The 14,076-nt window shown below is 43.0% G+C and overlaps 1 protein-coding gene across 2 annotated transcripts in view; it reads right to left on the reverse strand.

Annotated features, from left to right (window-relative positions):
• Nucleotides 1-14,076, reverse strand: part of cenpo (centromere protein O) — a 38,450-nt gene that overhangs the window by 12,698 nt on the left and 11,676 nt on the right. For both annotated transcript variants that reach the window (XM_068028432.1, XM_068028433.1), the window contains one exon: nucleotides 4,072-4,337. In XM_068028432.1, coding sequence (XP_067884533.1) covers nucleotides 4,072-4,337 — 266 coding nt within the window. The remainder of the gene's footprint in view (nucleotides 1-4,071; nucleotides 4,338-14,076) is intronic.

Here is a 14,076-nt window from a genome sequence, read left to right on the forward strand (position 1 = left end):
TTCCCTGGGCCAGATGGGATTTATCCTAGGATTCTCTGGGAAGCTAGGGAGGAGATTGCAGAGCCTTTGTCCTTGATCTTTATGTCGTCATTGTCGACAGGAATAGTGCCGGAAGACTGGAGGACAGCAAATGTTGTCCCCTTGTTCAATAAGGGGAGTAGAGACAGCCCTGGTAATTATAGACCTGTGAGCCTTACTTCGGTTGTGGGTAAAATGTTGGAAAAGGTTATAAGAGACAGGATTTATAATCATCTTGAAAAGAATAAGTTCATTAGAGATAGTCAGCACGGTTTTGTGAAGGGTAGGTCGTGCCTCACAAGCCTTATTGAGTTTTTCGAGAAGGTGACCAAACAGGTGGATGAGGGTAAAGCAGTGGATGTGGTGTATATGGATTTCAGTAAGGCATTTGATAAGGTTCCCCACGGTAGGCTATTGCAGAAAATACGGAAGTATGGGGTTGAAGGTGATTTAGAGCTTTGGATCAGAAATTGGCTAGCTGAAAGAAGACAGAGGGTGGTGGTTGATGGCAAATGTTCATCCTGGAGTTTAGTTACTAGTGGTGTACCGCAAGGATCTGTTTTGGGGCCACTGCTGTTTGTCATTTTTATAAATGACCTGGAAGAGGGTGTAGAAGGGTGGGTTAGTAAATTTGCGGATGACACCAAGGTCGGTGGAGTTGTGGATAGTGCCGAAGGATGTTGTAGGGTACAGAGGCACATAGATAGGCTGCAGAGCTGGGCTGAGAGATGACAAATGGAGTTTAATGCGGAAAAGTGTGAGGTAATTCACTTTGGAAGGAGTAACAGGAATGCAGAGTACTGGGCTAATGGGAAGATTCTTGGTAGTGTAGATGAACAGAGAGATCTTGGTGTCCAGGTACATAAATCCCTGAAAGTTGCTACATAGGTTAATAGGGCTGTTAAGAAGGCATATGGTGTGTTCGCTTTTATTAGTAGGGGGATCGGGTTTTGGAGCCACGAGGTCATGCTGCAGCTGTACAAAACTCTGGGGAGACCGCACCTGGAGTATTGCGTGCAGTTCTGGTCACCGCATTATAGGAAGGATGTGGAAGCTTTGGAAAGGGTGCAGAGGAGATTTACTAGGATGTTGCCTGGTATGGAGGGAAGGTCTTACGAGGAAAGGCTGAGGGATTTGAGGTTGTTTTCGTTGGAGAGAAGGAGGAGGAGAGGTGACTTAATAGAGACATACAAGATAATCAGAGGGTTAGATAGGGTGGATAGTGAGAGTCCTTTTCCTCGGATGGTGATGGCAAACACGAGGGGACATAGCTTTAAGTTGAGGGGTGATAGATATAGGACAGATGTTAGAGGTAGTTTCTTTACTCAGAGAGTAGTAGGGGCGTGGAACGCCCTGCCTGCAACAGTAGTAGACTCACCAACTTTAAGGGCATTTAAGTGGTCATTGGATAGACATATGGATGAAAATGGAATAGTGTAGGTCTGATGGTTTCACAGGTCGGTGCAACATTGAGGGCCGAAGGGCCTGTACTGCGCTGTAATGTTCTAACAAGAAAGGTATGGCGATAATCATGGGCAATTTTAATCTACATCTCGACTGGAAAGATCAGATGGGCAAAGGTAGCCTAGATGAGGAGTTTGTAGAATGTTTTCAGGATAGTTTCTTGTATCAGCATGTTCTGCAGCTAACCAGAGAACAGGCTATACTAGACCTGGTACTGTGCAACAAGATAGATTAATTAATGACCTCATAGTGAAGGCGCCGCTAGGCAGCAGCGATCATAATATGATTGAATTTTACATTCAGTTTGAGGGAGAGAAGAGTGGGTCTAAGACTAGTATTTTAAATTTAAATAAGCGCAATGATGAGGGCATGAAAGCAGAGCTAGCTAAGGTGAACTGGCAAATCAGGTTCAGGGATAGGTCAATAGAGATGCAGTGGCTAACGTTTAAGGGGATATTTCAGAATACACAGAATAGATACATTTCAATGAGAAAGAAAAATTCCAAGGGTGGGACCCACTATCCGTGGTTAACTTAAAAAAGTTAAAGATAACAACAAACTTAAACAAAAAAATCATATAATTGCACAAAGATGGGTGGCAGGACAGAAGATTGGACAGAATATAAAAAGTAACAAAGAATGTCTAAAAGATTGATAAGGAAGGTAAAATTAGAGTATGAGAGAAAGCTCGCTAGAAATATAAAGACAGATAGTAAGAGTTTTTATAGATATTTAAAAAAGAGTTAACAAAGTGAGTGTTGGTCCTTTGAAAGTGAGTCTGGGGAATTAATAAGGGAAAATAAGGAGATGGCAGATGAATTAAACAGGTATTTTGCATTGCTCTTCACCATGGAGGATACAAGTAACATCCCAGAAATAGCTGTAATTCAGGAAATGGAAAGGAGGAACTCGATAAAATTACAATCACCAGGGAAGTGGTACTGACCAAATTGTTGGAGCTGCGGGCTGACAAATCCCTGGGTCCTGATGGATTCCATCCTAAGGTCTTAAAAGAAGCGGCTAGTGAGATAGTTGATGCATTGGTTTTAATTTTCCAAAATTCCCTAGATTCGGGGTAAGTTTCATTAGATTGGAAAATAGCCAATATAACTCCTTTATTCAAAAAGGGAGGGAGGCAGAAATCAGGAAACTAGAGACAGTTAACATCTGTCAAATGGAAAATGTTGTGAGCTATTATTAAAGATGTTTTGGAAGGACATTTAGAAAAATTCAAGATAATCAAGCAGTGTCAACATGGTTTTGTGAAAGGGAATTCATGCTTAACCAATTTATTGGAGTTCTTTGAAGTAACGTGCTGTGGATAAAGGGGAAACTGGTGGATGTATTGTACTTAAATTTCCAAAAGGCATTTGATAAGGTGCCACATCAAAGGTTATTGCAGAAAATAAAAGCTCATGGTGCAGGGGGTAACACTGGCATTGATAGAAGATTGGTTAGCTAATAGAGTAGGCATAAATGGGTCATTTTCTGGTTGGCAAGATGTAACGAGTGGTGTGCCACAGGGATCTGTGCTGGGGCCTCAACCTTTTATAATTTATATGAATGACTTGGATGACTGGACCGAAGGTATGGTTGCTAAATTTGCTGATGACACAAAGATAGGTCGGAAAGTAAGTTGTGAAGAGACATAAGGAGGATACAAAGGGATATAGATAGGTTAAGTGAGTGGGCAAAGATCTGGCAAATGGAGTATACTGCGGGAAAATGTGAAATTGTCCATTTTGGCAGGAAGATTAAAAAAGCATTATCTAAATGTTGAGAGATTGCAGAGCGCTGAGATGCAGAGGGATCTGGGTGTCCTAGTGTATGAATCGCAAAAGGTTAGCATGCAGGTACAGCAAGTAATTCGGAAAGCTAATAGAATGTTATCATTTATTGCGAGGGGAATTGAATTCAAAAGTAGGGAGGTTATGCTTCAGTTATATAGGGTATTGGTGAGATCACATCTGGAGTAGTGTGTAGAGTATTGGTCTCCTTATTTAAAGAAGGATTTAAATGTGTTAGAAGCCACCTGTTTGATTAATGCCAACACACTTGGGAGCTATGCCTTTGAGAGGACTGCCACATTAGTGATTTTGTCCTGCAAGGATATATCCATAATGCGCCACAGACAGCGAAGATGGAAATTATTGAGCTTCTTCTCCCGGTAGCTGTAAGTCACCCATGTTACACAGCCATACAGCGAGGTGCTGAGAACACAGGCCTTATAAACCACGAGTTCAGTCCTAAAGGTCAGCTTGGTATTATTCCATACGCATTTCGCAGCCGAAGGTGGCAGCTGCTTTCCCTATGCATGTATTGAGCTCTACATCAAAGGACAGATTGTCTATCACCATGGACTGCACGCAACAAAGGAAATCTACAAGCTATGTACGAAGGAATCAAGAGGGCGCTTGGACCTGCCATCACCAAAGTTGCTCCCCTGAAGTCGGTAAATAGTGAAGTACTCACCGACAGAAGTAAACAGATGTCCCACTGGGCTGAACACTATTGTGAGCTATACTCCTGATGGGACAGCGTAGAGGGAGCTTTACTCTATCTGTTGCTTGCGGCTGGGCCCCTGTGTACCTGTAGCTGTTCCGCCTGATATCTTCTGCTGACGTAGGCATTCAAGGCATCACACAGCACATCCAGAAATCGCCGCAAGTCCTGCTGCAGGTAGGTGCGAGCCATCTGCTCCAGGGGGATGAAGGCAGGAATGCTGTGACGAACGATCTTGCGAGGATGCTGGACCTGAATGTTCAGGTAATAGGATTCTAGGTACATGCCCTCATATGCAGTGCTGATGCAAAAAGCAATTCCAGAGCTAGGCTCTCCCACCTCAGCACTAATTCCTACAGGAACAGCAAAAGATCAATTACAACCAGCACTAACCATCCGAACATCCTTGCTCACCCCCATTCTGGCTACCCCAGTTGCTCTCCGATACCTTGCTCAATTCCAGCACAGATATTATGGGCTGAAAGGCCTTCTTCTATGCAGTAAATTTCCATGATTCAATATATACCATTAAAAAAGGTTACTTCAAGTATCAGTGAGTTATAGACAAATAGTAGTTAGAAACAAATTAAATAAAAAAGTATATGGGACCTACGGTTATGATAAAAAAGACAGAATAGGAGAAAATAAGGAAAAAAGATAAAAAGTGATAGGAGAGCAAAAAGAAAAGGAGGAGAGACAAATATGACAAAGAACAGTTAGGATTGTACAAATATATCAGTGTAATGGAGTTGTGAAATGTGAGATGGGCTGAGAGGGGAGGAAGCGAGTTACTGGAGATAAGTAGACATTGTCAGGATATTTAACAAGTTCAGCATATTGGGAAGGAGGTAAATTCTGAAGTGAGATGAGAGATATTCTAATAAATAAAGGGAAAGGTTTGAGCTAAAGGAGGACACACACTGGGACATGACGGATTTCACAGAGAGGGAACCAAGGGTCTAATAAGAATGAGGAGCTTAAAGAAATTAGTATTAGTAAAGAAATATTGTATCTTTAACATAATAAAATCCCCCAAAGCACTTCAAAAGAAAATATGACACCGAGCCACATAAGAAAATGTTAAAATAAAAGCAAAATACTGCAGATGCTGGAAATCTGAATTAAAAACAAAGTGCTAAAACTGTTCTGATGAAAGGTCACAGACCAGAAACATTAACTGTGCTTCTCTCTTCACAGATGCTGCCTGACCTGCACAGTATTTCCAGCACTTCCTGTTTTTATTTAAGAAAATAATAAGGCAGGTAACCAAAAGCTTGGTTAAAGTGGTAGATTTTAAAGGAGGTCTTAAAAGGAGGAAAGAGAGCTACAGAGGTTGAAGGAGGGAATTTCAGAGCTTAAGGCCCGGATATCTGAAGGCACAGCCGCAAATGGTGGAGCGATTGAAAGGATAACCAGCACTGATTTGTGGAAGGCAGATTGTGCTTGACTAAGCTAATTTAATTTTTTGATGAAGTAACAGAGAAGGTTGATGAAGGGAATGAAATGGATATTGTCTATATGGATTTCAAGAAAACCTTTTACATAGTACCACATAAAAGGCTGCTTAACAAAATTGAGGCTCATGGAATAGGAGGGTCAGTGCCAGCTTGGATAAAAAAATTGGCTTAAGGACAGAAAGCAGCGAGTTGTGGTAAATGATTATTTCAGATTGGGGGTCAGTAGACAGTGGCAAACCCCAACGGTCAGCACTAGGACCACTGCTTTTTTTGATATATAAAATATATAACTTGGAGTTTGGAATAGAGTAACATTTCAAAATTTGCCGATAATACCAAACTTGAAGAGTGGCAAACAGTGAGGATGATACAAATTGACTGCAACAGGATATAGGTAGGCTAGCAGAATGGACAGACAAGTGGCAAATGGAATTTAATACAGAGAAGTGTCAGATGATGCATTTTGGCAGAAGAGATGGGGAAAGGTCATATTGACTTAATGCCAGAGTTCTAAAGAGTGTGCAGGACTAGAGGAACCTGGGAGTGCATGTGCATTGATCTTTGAAGGTGGCAGAACATATTGAGAGAGTGGTTAGCAAAGCATATGGGATCTTGGGCTTCATAGATAGAGGTATTGAGTACAAAAACAGGGAAATTCTGCTGAACCTTTATAAAGTTCTGGTTCGGCCACAACTAGAGTTTTGTGTCCAGTTCTGGTCGCTACACTTTAGGAAGGATGTGAGGGTCCTTGAGAAGGTGCAGAGGAGATTTACCCGAATGGCTCCAGGGATGAGGAATTTTAGCTACAAGGTTAGATTGGAGAAGCTGGGGTTTTTCTCCTTGGAGCAAAGGAGATTGACAAGAGATTTAGTAGAGGTGTACAAGATTATGACAGGTTTAGATAAGACAGAAAAGTAAAGCTGTTCCTATCAGCTGATGGTACAAGGACTAAGGGACAGAGATTTAAGGTTTTGCACAAGAGGATGTGAGGAAAACATTTATGCGAATGGTAACGACCTGCAATGCGCAGGTGGTGCAAGTGGAAACGATGGATCATTTCAAAAGGAAATTGGATGGGCACTTGAGAGAAATAAACTTGCAGGGCTACCGGGATAGAGTGGGAGAATGGGACCGACTGGATTGCTCCAAGGAGAGCTGGCATGGACTTGATGAGCCAAATGGCCTCCCTTTGTTCCATAGAGGTAAATGAGTAAATTTGTCACACGCAATTTCCCTTTTGTAAAACTGTGTTGACTTTGTCTAATCATACCGTGATTTTCTAAGTGCATTATTAAAACTTCCTTAATAGATTTTAGCATTTTCCTGATGACAGATGTCAGGCTAGCTTGCCTGTAGCTCCCCGTTTTCTCTCTCCCTCTTTTCTTGAATAGCGATGTTACATTTGCTAACTTCCAATCTGCTGGCACCGTTCTAGAAACTAGGGAATTTTGAAAATTCATAACCAGCGCATCCACTATCTCTGCAGCTACCTCTTTTAGAATCCTAGGATGCAGACCATCAAGTCCGGGGGATTTGTCAGCCGTTAGTCCCTCAAGTAACTCCAATACTTGTTCTCTGCGAAGATTAATTACGCTAAGTTCCTCATTCTTATTAGCCCCTTGTTTACCCTCAATTGCTGGTACGTAATTTGTGTCTTCTACTGTGAAGACAGACATAAAATATTCATTCAACGTCTCTGCCATTACCTCATTCCCCATGATAATTTCTCCTGCTTTTAAAAGGGACCAAGATTACTCTAGCTATTCCTTTTTAAAAACTTGTAAAAGCTCTTACAACCTGCTTTTATATTCCTGGCTAGTTTACGCTCATTCCTTTCCCCCCTCCCCATCCGTATCAATTTTTTGATCGCCCTTTGCTGGTTTCTAAAACTCTCCCAATCTTCAGGTTTACGACTATTCTTTGCAGCATCATAAGCCTCTTCCTTTAATTGAATAGTGTCCTTAACTTCTCTTGTAAGTCGCAGATGAATCTTTCGTGCTGAGTTTTTGTTTTTCAATGGACTGTATTTTTGTTGAACATTTGTGATTGTTTCTTTAAATGTTTACCACTGTTTATTTATTGTCATACCTTTAAGTCTATTTACCCAATCAACTCTCCCCTTATACCTATGAAATTGGCTTTGTTTAAGTTAAAGATTCTGGTTTGGCACTGGGGTATGTCACTTTCAAAGTTAATATGGAGTTCAAGTGTAACATAGAAAATAGGAGCAGGAGTAGGCCATTTGGCCCTTCTAGCTTGCTCTGCCATTCATTATGATCATGGCTGACTCAATAGCCTATTCCCGCTTTCGTCCCATACCCTTTGATCCCTTTCACCCCAAGAGCTATATCTAACTCCTTTTTGAAAACATTCAATGTTTTGGCCTCAGCTGCTTTCTGTGGTAGCGAATTCCACAGGCTCACCACTCTCTGGGTGAAGAAATTTCTCCTCATCTCAGTCCTGAAAGGTTTAGCCTGTATCCTTAGACTATGACCCGATTCTGGACTCCCCCACCATCGGGAACATCCTTCCTGCATCTACCCTGTCAAGTCGTTAGAATTTTATAGGTTTCTATGAGATCCCCCCTCACTCTTCTGAACTCCAGCAAATATAATCCTAACCAACTCAATCTCTCCTCATACGCCAGTCCTGCTATCCCAGGAATCAGTCTGGTAAACCTTTGCTGCACTCCCTCTATAGCAAGAGTATCCTTCCTCAGATGAGAACAAAACTGCACACAATATTACAGGTGTGGCCTCACCAAGGCCCTGTATAATTGCAGCAAGACATCCCAGCCCCTGTACTCGAATCCTCTCGCTATGAAGGCCAACATACCATTTGCCTTTTTTACCGCCTGTTGCACCTGCATGCTTACCTTCAGTAACTGGTGTACGAGAACACCCAGGTCTCGCTGCATATTCCCCTCTCAGTTTATAGCCAGATAATAATCTGCCTTCCTGTTTTTGCTACCAAAGTGGATAACCTCACATTTATCCACATTATACTGCATCTGCCATGCATTTGCCCACTCACTCAACTTGTCCAAATCACCCTGAAGCCTCTCTGCATCCTCCTCACAACTCACCCTCCCACCCAGTTTTGTGCCATCTGCAAATTGGGAGATATTACATTTAGTTCCCTCACCTAAATCATTAATATATATTGTGAATAGCTGGGGTCCGAGCACCGATCCCTGCGGTACCCCACTAGTCACTGCCTGCCATTCGGAAAAAGACCCATTTATCTCTACTCGGTTTCCTGTCCGCCAACCAATTTTCTATCCATTGCAATACACTACCCCCAATCCCATGCGCTTTAATTTTACATGCTAATCTCTTATGTGGGACTTTGTCGAAAGCCTTCTGAAAGTCCAAATAAACCACATCCACTGACTCCCCCTCATCAACTCTACTAGTTACATCCTTGAAGAATTCTAGTAGATTTTCAAGCATGATTTCCCTTTCGTAAATCCATGCTGACTCTGTCCGATTCTACCACTGTTCTCTAAGTGCTCTGCTATAAAATCTTTGATAATGGACTCTAGAATTTTCCCCACTACCGACGTCAGGCTGACTGGTCTATAATTCCCTGCTTTCTCTCTACCTCCCTTTTTAAATAGCGGGGTTACATTAGCTACCCTCCAATCTGTAGGAACTGTTCCAGAGCCTAGAGAATCTTGGAAGATAACCACCAATGCATCCACTATTTCTAGGGCCACTTCCTTAAGTACTCTGGGATGCAGACCATCAGGCCCTGGGGATTTATCGGCCTTCAATCCCATCAATTTCCCCAGCACCATTTCTCTACTAATACTGATTTCTTTCAGTTCCTCTCTCTCACCAAGCCTTGTGTCCCCAACATTTCTGGTTTGCTATTTGTGTCCTCTTTTGTGAAGACACAACCAAAGAATGCATTTAGTTGGTCAGCCATTTCTTTATTCCCCATAATAAATTCCCCTGCTTCTGACTGTAAGGGACCTACATTTGTCTTCACCAATCTGTTTCTCTTCGCATACCTATAGAAACTTTTACAGTCAGTTTTTATGTTCCCCGCAAGCTCTCGTACTCTATTTTCCCCTTCTTAATAAATCCCTTGGTCCTCCTTTGCTGAATTCTAAACAGCTCCCAATCCTCAGGTCTGTTGTTTTTCCGGGCAAATTTATATGCCTCTTCCTTGGATTTAATGCGATCTCTAATTTCCCTCGTCAGCCATGGTTTGGCTACCTTTCCCGTTTTACTTTTACGCCAGACAGGGATAAACAATTGTTCCAGTTCATCCATGTATTACGATCACTTTTATCCACAGAGGATCTTTTGCTATGAGATTACTAATTAAACCTGCCTTGTTGCACAATACTGGACCTAAAATAGCTTTATCCCTAGCTGGTTCCACAACATATTGTTCTGGGAAACTTGCAAAAGTATTCCACAAACTCATCTTCCAGAAGCGAGGCAGAGAAGCAGAGAGATGTAGGGAGGGCGTTCCAGAGCTCGGAACCTAATCTAGAACAAAGAACAAAGAAAATTACAGCACAGGAACAGGCCCTTCGGCCCTCCAAGCCTACGCCGATCCAAATCCTCTATCTAAACCTGTCGCCTATTTTCTAAGAGTCTGTATCTCTTTACTTCCTGCCCATTCATGTATCTGTCTAGATACATCTTAAAAGACGCTATCGTGCCCGCGTCTACCACCTCCGCTGGTAATGCGTCCCATGCACCCACCACCCTCTGCGTAAAGAACTTTCCACGCATATCCCCCCAAAACTTTTCCCCTTTCACTTTGAACTCGTGTCCCCTTGTAATTGAATCCCCCACTCTGGGAAAAAGCTTCTTGCTATCCACCCTGTCTATACCTCTCATGATTTTGTACACCTCAATCAGGTCCCGCCTCAACCTCCGTCTTTCTAATGAAAATAATCCTAATCTACTCAACCTCTCTTCATAGCTAGCGCCCTCCATACCAGGCAACATCCTGGTGAACCTCCTCTGCACCCTCTCCAAAGCCTCCACATCCTTTTGGTAATGTGGCGACCAGAACTGCACGCAGTATTCCAAATGTGGCCGAACCAAAGTCCTATACAACTGTAACATGACCTGCCAACTCTTGTACTCAATACCCCGTCCGACGAAGGAAAGCATGCCGTATGCCTTCTTGACCACTCTATTGACCTGCGTTGCCACCTTCAGGGAACAATGGACCTGAACACCCAAATCTCTCCGTACATCAATTTTCCCCAGGACTTTCTCCATTTACTGTATAGTTCACTCTTGAATTGGATCTTCCAAAATGCATCACCTCGCATTTGCCCTGATTGAACTCCATCTGCCATTTCTCTGCTCAACTCTCCAGTCTATCTATATTCTGCTGTATTCTCTGACAGTCCCCTTCAGTATCTGCTACTCCACCAATCTTAGTGTCGTCTGCAAACTTGCTAATCAGACCACCTATACTTTCTTCCAAATCATTTATGTATATCACAAACAACAGTGGTCCCAGCACGGATCCCTGTGGAACACCACTGGTCACACGTCTCCATTTTGAGAAACTCCCTTCCACTGCTACTCTTCTGTCTCCTGTTGCCCAGCCAGTTCTTTATCCATCTAGCTAGTACACCTTGGACCCCATGCGCCTTCACTTTCTCCATCAGCCTACCATGGGGAACCTTATCAAACGCCTTACTGAAGTCCATGTATATGACATCTACAGCCCTTCCCTCATCAATCAACTTTGTCACTTCCTCAAAGAATTCTATTAAGTTGGTAAGACATGACCTTCCCTGCACAAAACCATGTTGCCTATCACTGATAAGCCCATTTTCTTCCAAATGGGAATAGATCCTATCCCTCAGTATCTTCTCCAGCAGCTTCCCTACCACTGACGTCAGGCTCACCGGTCTATAATTACCTGGATTTTCCCTGCTACCCTTCTTAAACAAGGGGACAACATTAGCAATTTTCCAGTCCTCCGGGACCTCACCCGTGTTTAAGGATGTTGCAAAGATATCTGTTAAGGCCCCAACTATTTCCTCTCTCGCTTCCCACAGTAACCTGGGATAGATCCCATCCGGACCTGGGGACTTGTCCACCTTAATGCCTTTTAGAATACCCAACACTTCCTCCCTCCTTATGCCGACTTGACCTAGAGTAATCAAACATCTGTCCCTAACCTCAACATCCGTCATGTCCCTCTCCTCGGTGAATACCGATGCAAAGTACTCGTTTAGAATCTCACCCATTTTCTCTGACTCCACGCATAACTTTCCTCCTTTGTCCTTGAGTGGGCCAATCCTTTCTCTAGTTACCCTCTTGCTCCTTATATATGAATAAAAGGCTTTGGGATTTTCCTTAACCCTGTTTGCTAAAGATATTTCATGACCCCTTTTAGCCCTCTTAATTCCTCGTTTCAGATTGCGCCTACAATCCCGATATTCTTTCAAAGCTTCGTCTTTCTTCAGCCGCCTAGACCTTATGTGTGCTTCCTTTTTCCTCTTAGCTAGTCTCACAATTTCACCTGTCATCCATGGTTCCCTAATCTTGCCATTTCTACCCCTCATTTTCACAGGAACATGTCTCTCCTGCACGCTAATCAACCTCTCTTTAAAAGCCTCCCACATATCAAAAGTGGATTTACCTTCAAACAGCTGCTCCCAATCTACATTCCCCAGCTCCTGCCGAATTTTGGTCTAGTTGGCCTTCCCCCAATTTAGCACTCTTCCTTTAGGACCAATCTCGTCTTTGTCCATGAGTATTCTAAAACTTACGGAATTGTGATCACTATTCCCAAAGTAGTCCCCTACTGAAACGTCAACCACCTGGCCCGGCTCATTTCCCAACACCAGGTCCAGTATGGCCCCTTCCCGAGTTGGACTATTTACATACTGCTCTAGAAAACCCTCCTGGATGCTCCTTACAAATTCTGCTCCATCTAGACCTCTAACATTAAGTGAATCCCAGTCAATGTTGGGAAAATTAAAATCTCCTATCAACACCACCCTTTTGCTCCTACAGCTTTCCATAATCTGTTTACATATTTGTACCTCTATCTCACGCTCGCTGTTGGGAGGCCTGTAGTACAGCCCCAACATTGTTACCGCACCCTTCCTATTTCCTATCTATATGAAGATTAAAGTCCCCCACAATTATTGCATTGCCTTTGTTACAAGGTCCAATTATTTCTTGCTTAATGCTCTGTCCAATGGTATAAATACTGTTTTCTGACCCTTGTTATTCCTCATCTCCATCCACACCCATATCAGCTAACATGGAAGCTAGGACATGGGTGATCAGTAGTTTAGTGGGAATAGGGTCGAGAGCACAGGAGACTGGTCTCATGATCCTGTTGAGCTCAGAGAGGGCATGAGGGGAAATAGAAGAAACGAGAGAAAGATACAAGTTCAGAGCAAGGGTGGGGGGAGCCTGAGAGGAAGTTTGGCCCGGTGGGCTCGGGGAAGGGAGGAAAGTGGCAAAGGCAGACAATCAGATCGTCTCAATTTTGGTTACCAAGAGATCCATGAGCTCCTCGCACTTGTTGGAAGTAAGAGTGGAGGAGACAGGGGAGAGGGGTTTAAGAATATTTGCAGCAGAGCAGAGAAGAGTAACATTCACATTCAAGGATGATCCTGGAAGTGAGCAGGACCCAATAGTGCTATATGCGGTCTAGCCAGATCTGGCAGTGAATGGTTAACCCAGTTGTCCGCCAAATCAGTTCAAGTCTGTGTCCCATACATTTCAGGAAGCGGAGAGAACCATAACAGGGTGAACAACCAGAGTGAAAGAGGGTAATGGTACTAGAGAAATTATGGGTCTAAAAGTCTACCATCATGTCCAGGGGATTTGTTGAGTATGGAGGCGGAAGAGATAGCTACAGAGATAATGGATGCATGGATTTTGATTTTCCAAAATTCCCTAGATTCTAGTCCCTGTGGATTGGAAGGTAGCAAACATAACCCCCTTGTTCAAGAAAGAAGAGAGGGGAACAAAAACAGGGAACTATAGCTATGAAGAGAGGTTGAGTAGATTAGGATTATTTTAATTAGAAAGACGGAGGTTGAGGGGGGACCTGATTGAGGTGTACAAAATCATGAGAGGTATAGACAGAGTGGATAGCAAGAAGCTTTTTCCCCCCCAGAGTGGGGGATTCAATTACAAGGGGACACGAGTTCAAAGTGAAAGGGGAAAAGTTTAGGGGGGATATGCGTGGAAATTTCTTTACGCAGAGGGTGGTGGGTGCATGGAACGCTTTGCCAGCGGAGGTGGTAGACGCGGGCACGATAGCGTCTTTTAAGATGTATCTAGACAGATACATGAATGGGCAGGAAGTAAAGAGATACAGACCCTTAGAAAATAGGCGACAGATTTAGATAGAGGATTTGGATCGGCGTAGGCTTGGAGGGCCGAAGGGCTTGTTCCTGTGCTGTAATTTTCTTTGTTCTTTGTATAGGTCAGTTAGCCCAACATCAGTCATGCTAGAATCTATTATTAGGGATGCGGCAACAGGGCACTGAGAAAATCAAATGATTAGGCAGAGTCTACACTGATTTATGAATGGGAAATCACATTTGACAAATCTTTGTTTTTTTGAGGTGTAACTAGCAGGGTAGGTAAGGAGGAAACCAGCGGATGTTGTATATTTAGAT

This window comes from Heterodontus francisci, unplaced genomic scaffold (genome assembly GCF_036365525.1).
Source record: "Heterodontus francisci isolate sHetFra1 unplaced genomic scaffold, sHetFra1.hap1 HAP1_SCAFFOLD_705, whole genome shotgun sequence".
NCBI classification, from domain to species: Eukaryota; Metazoa; Chordata; class Chondrichthyes; order Heterodontiformes; family Heterodontidae; genus Heterodontus; species Heterodontus francisci.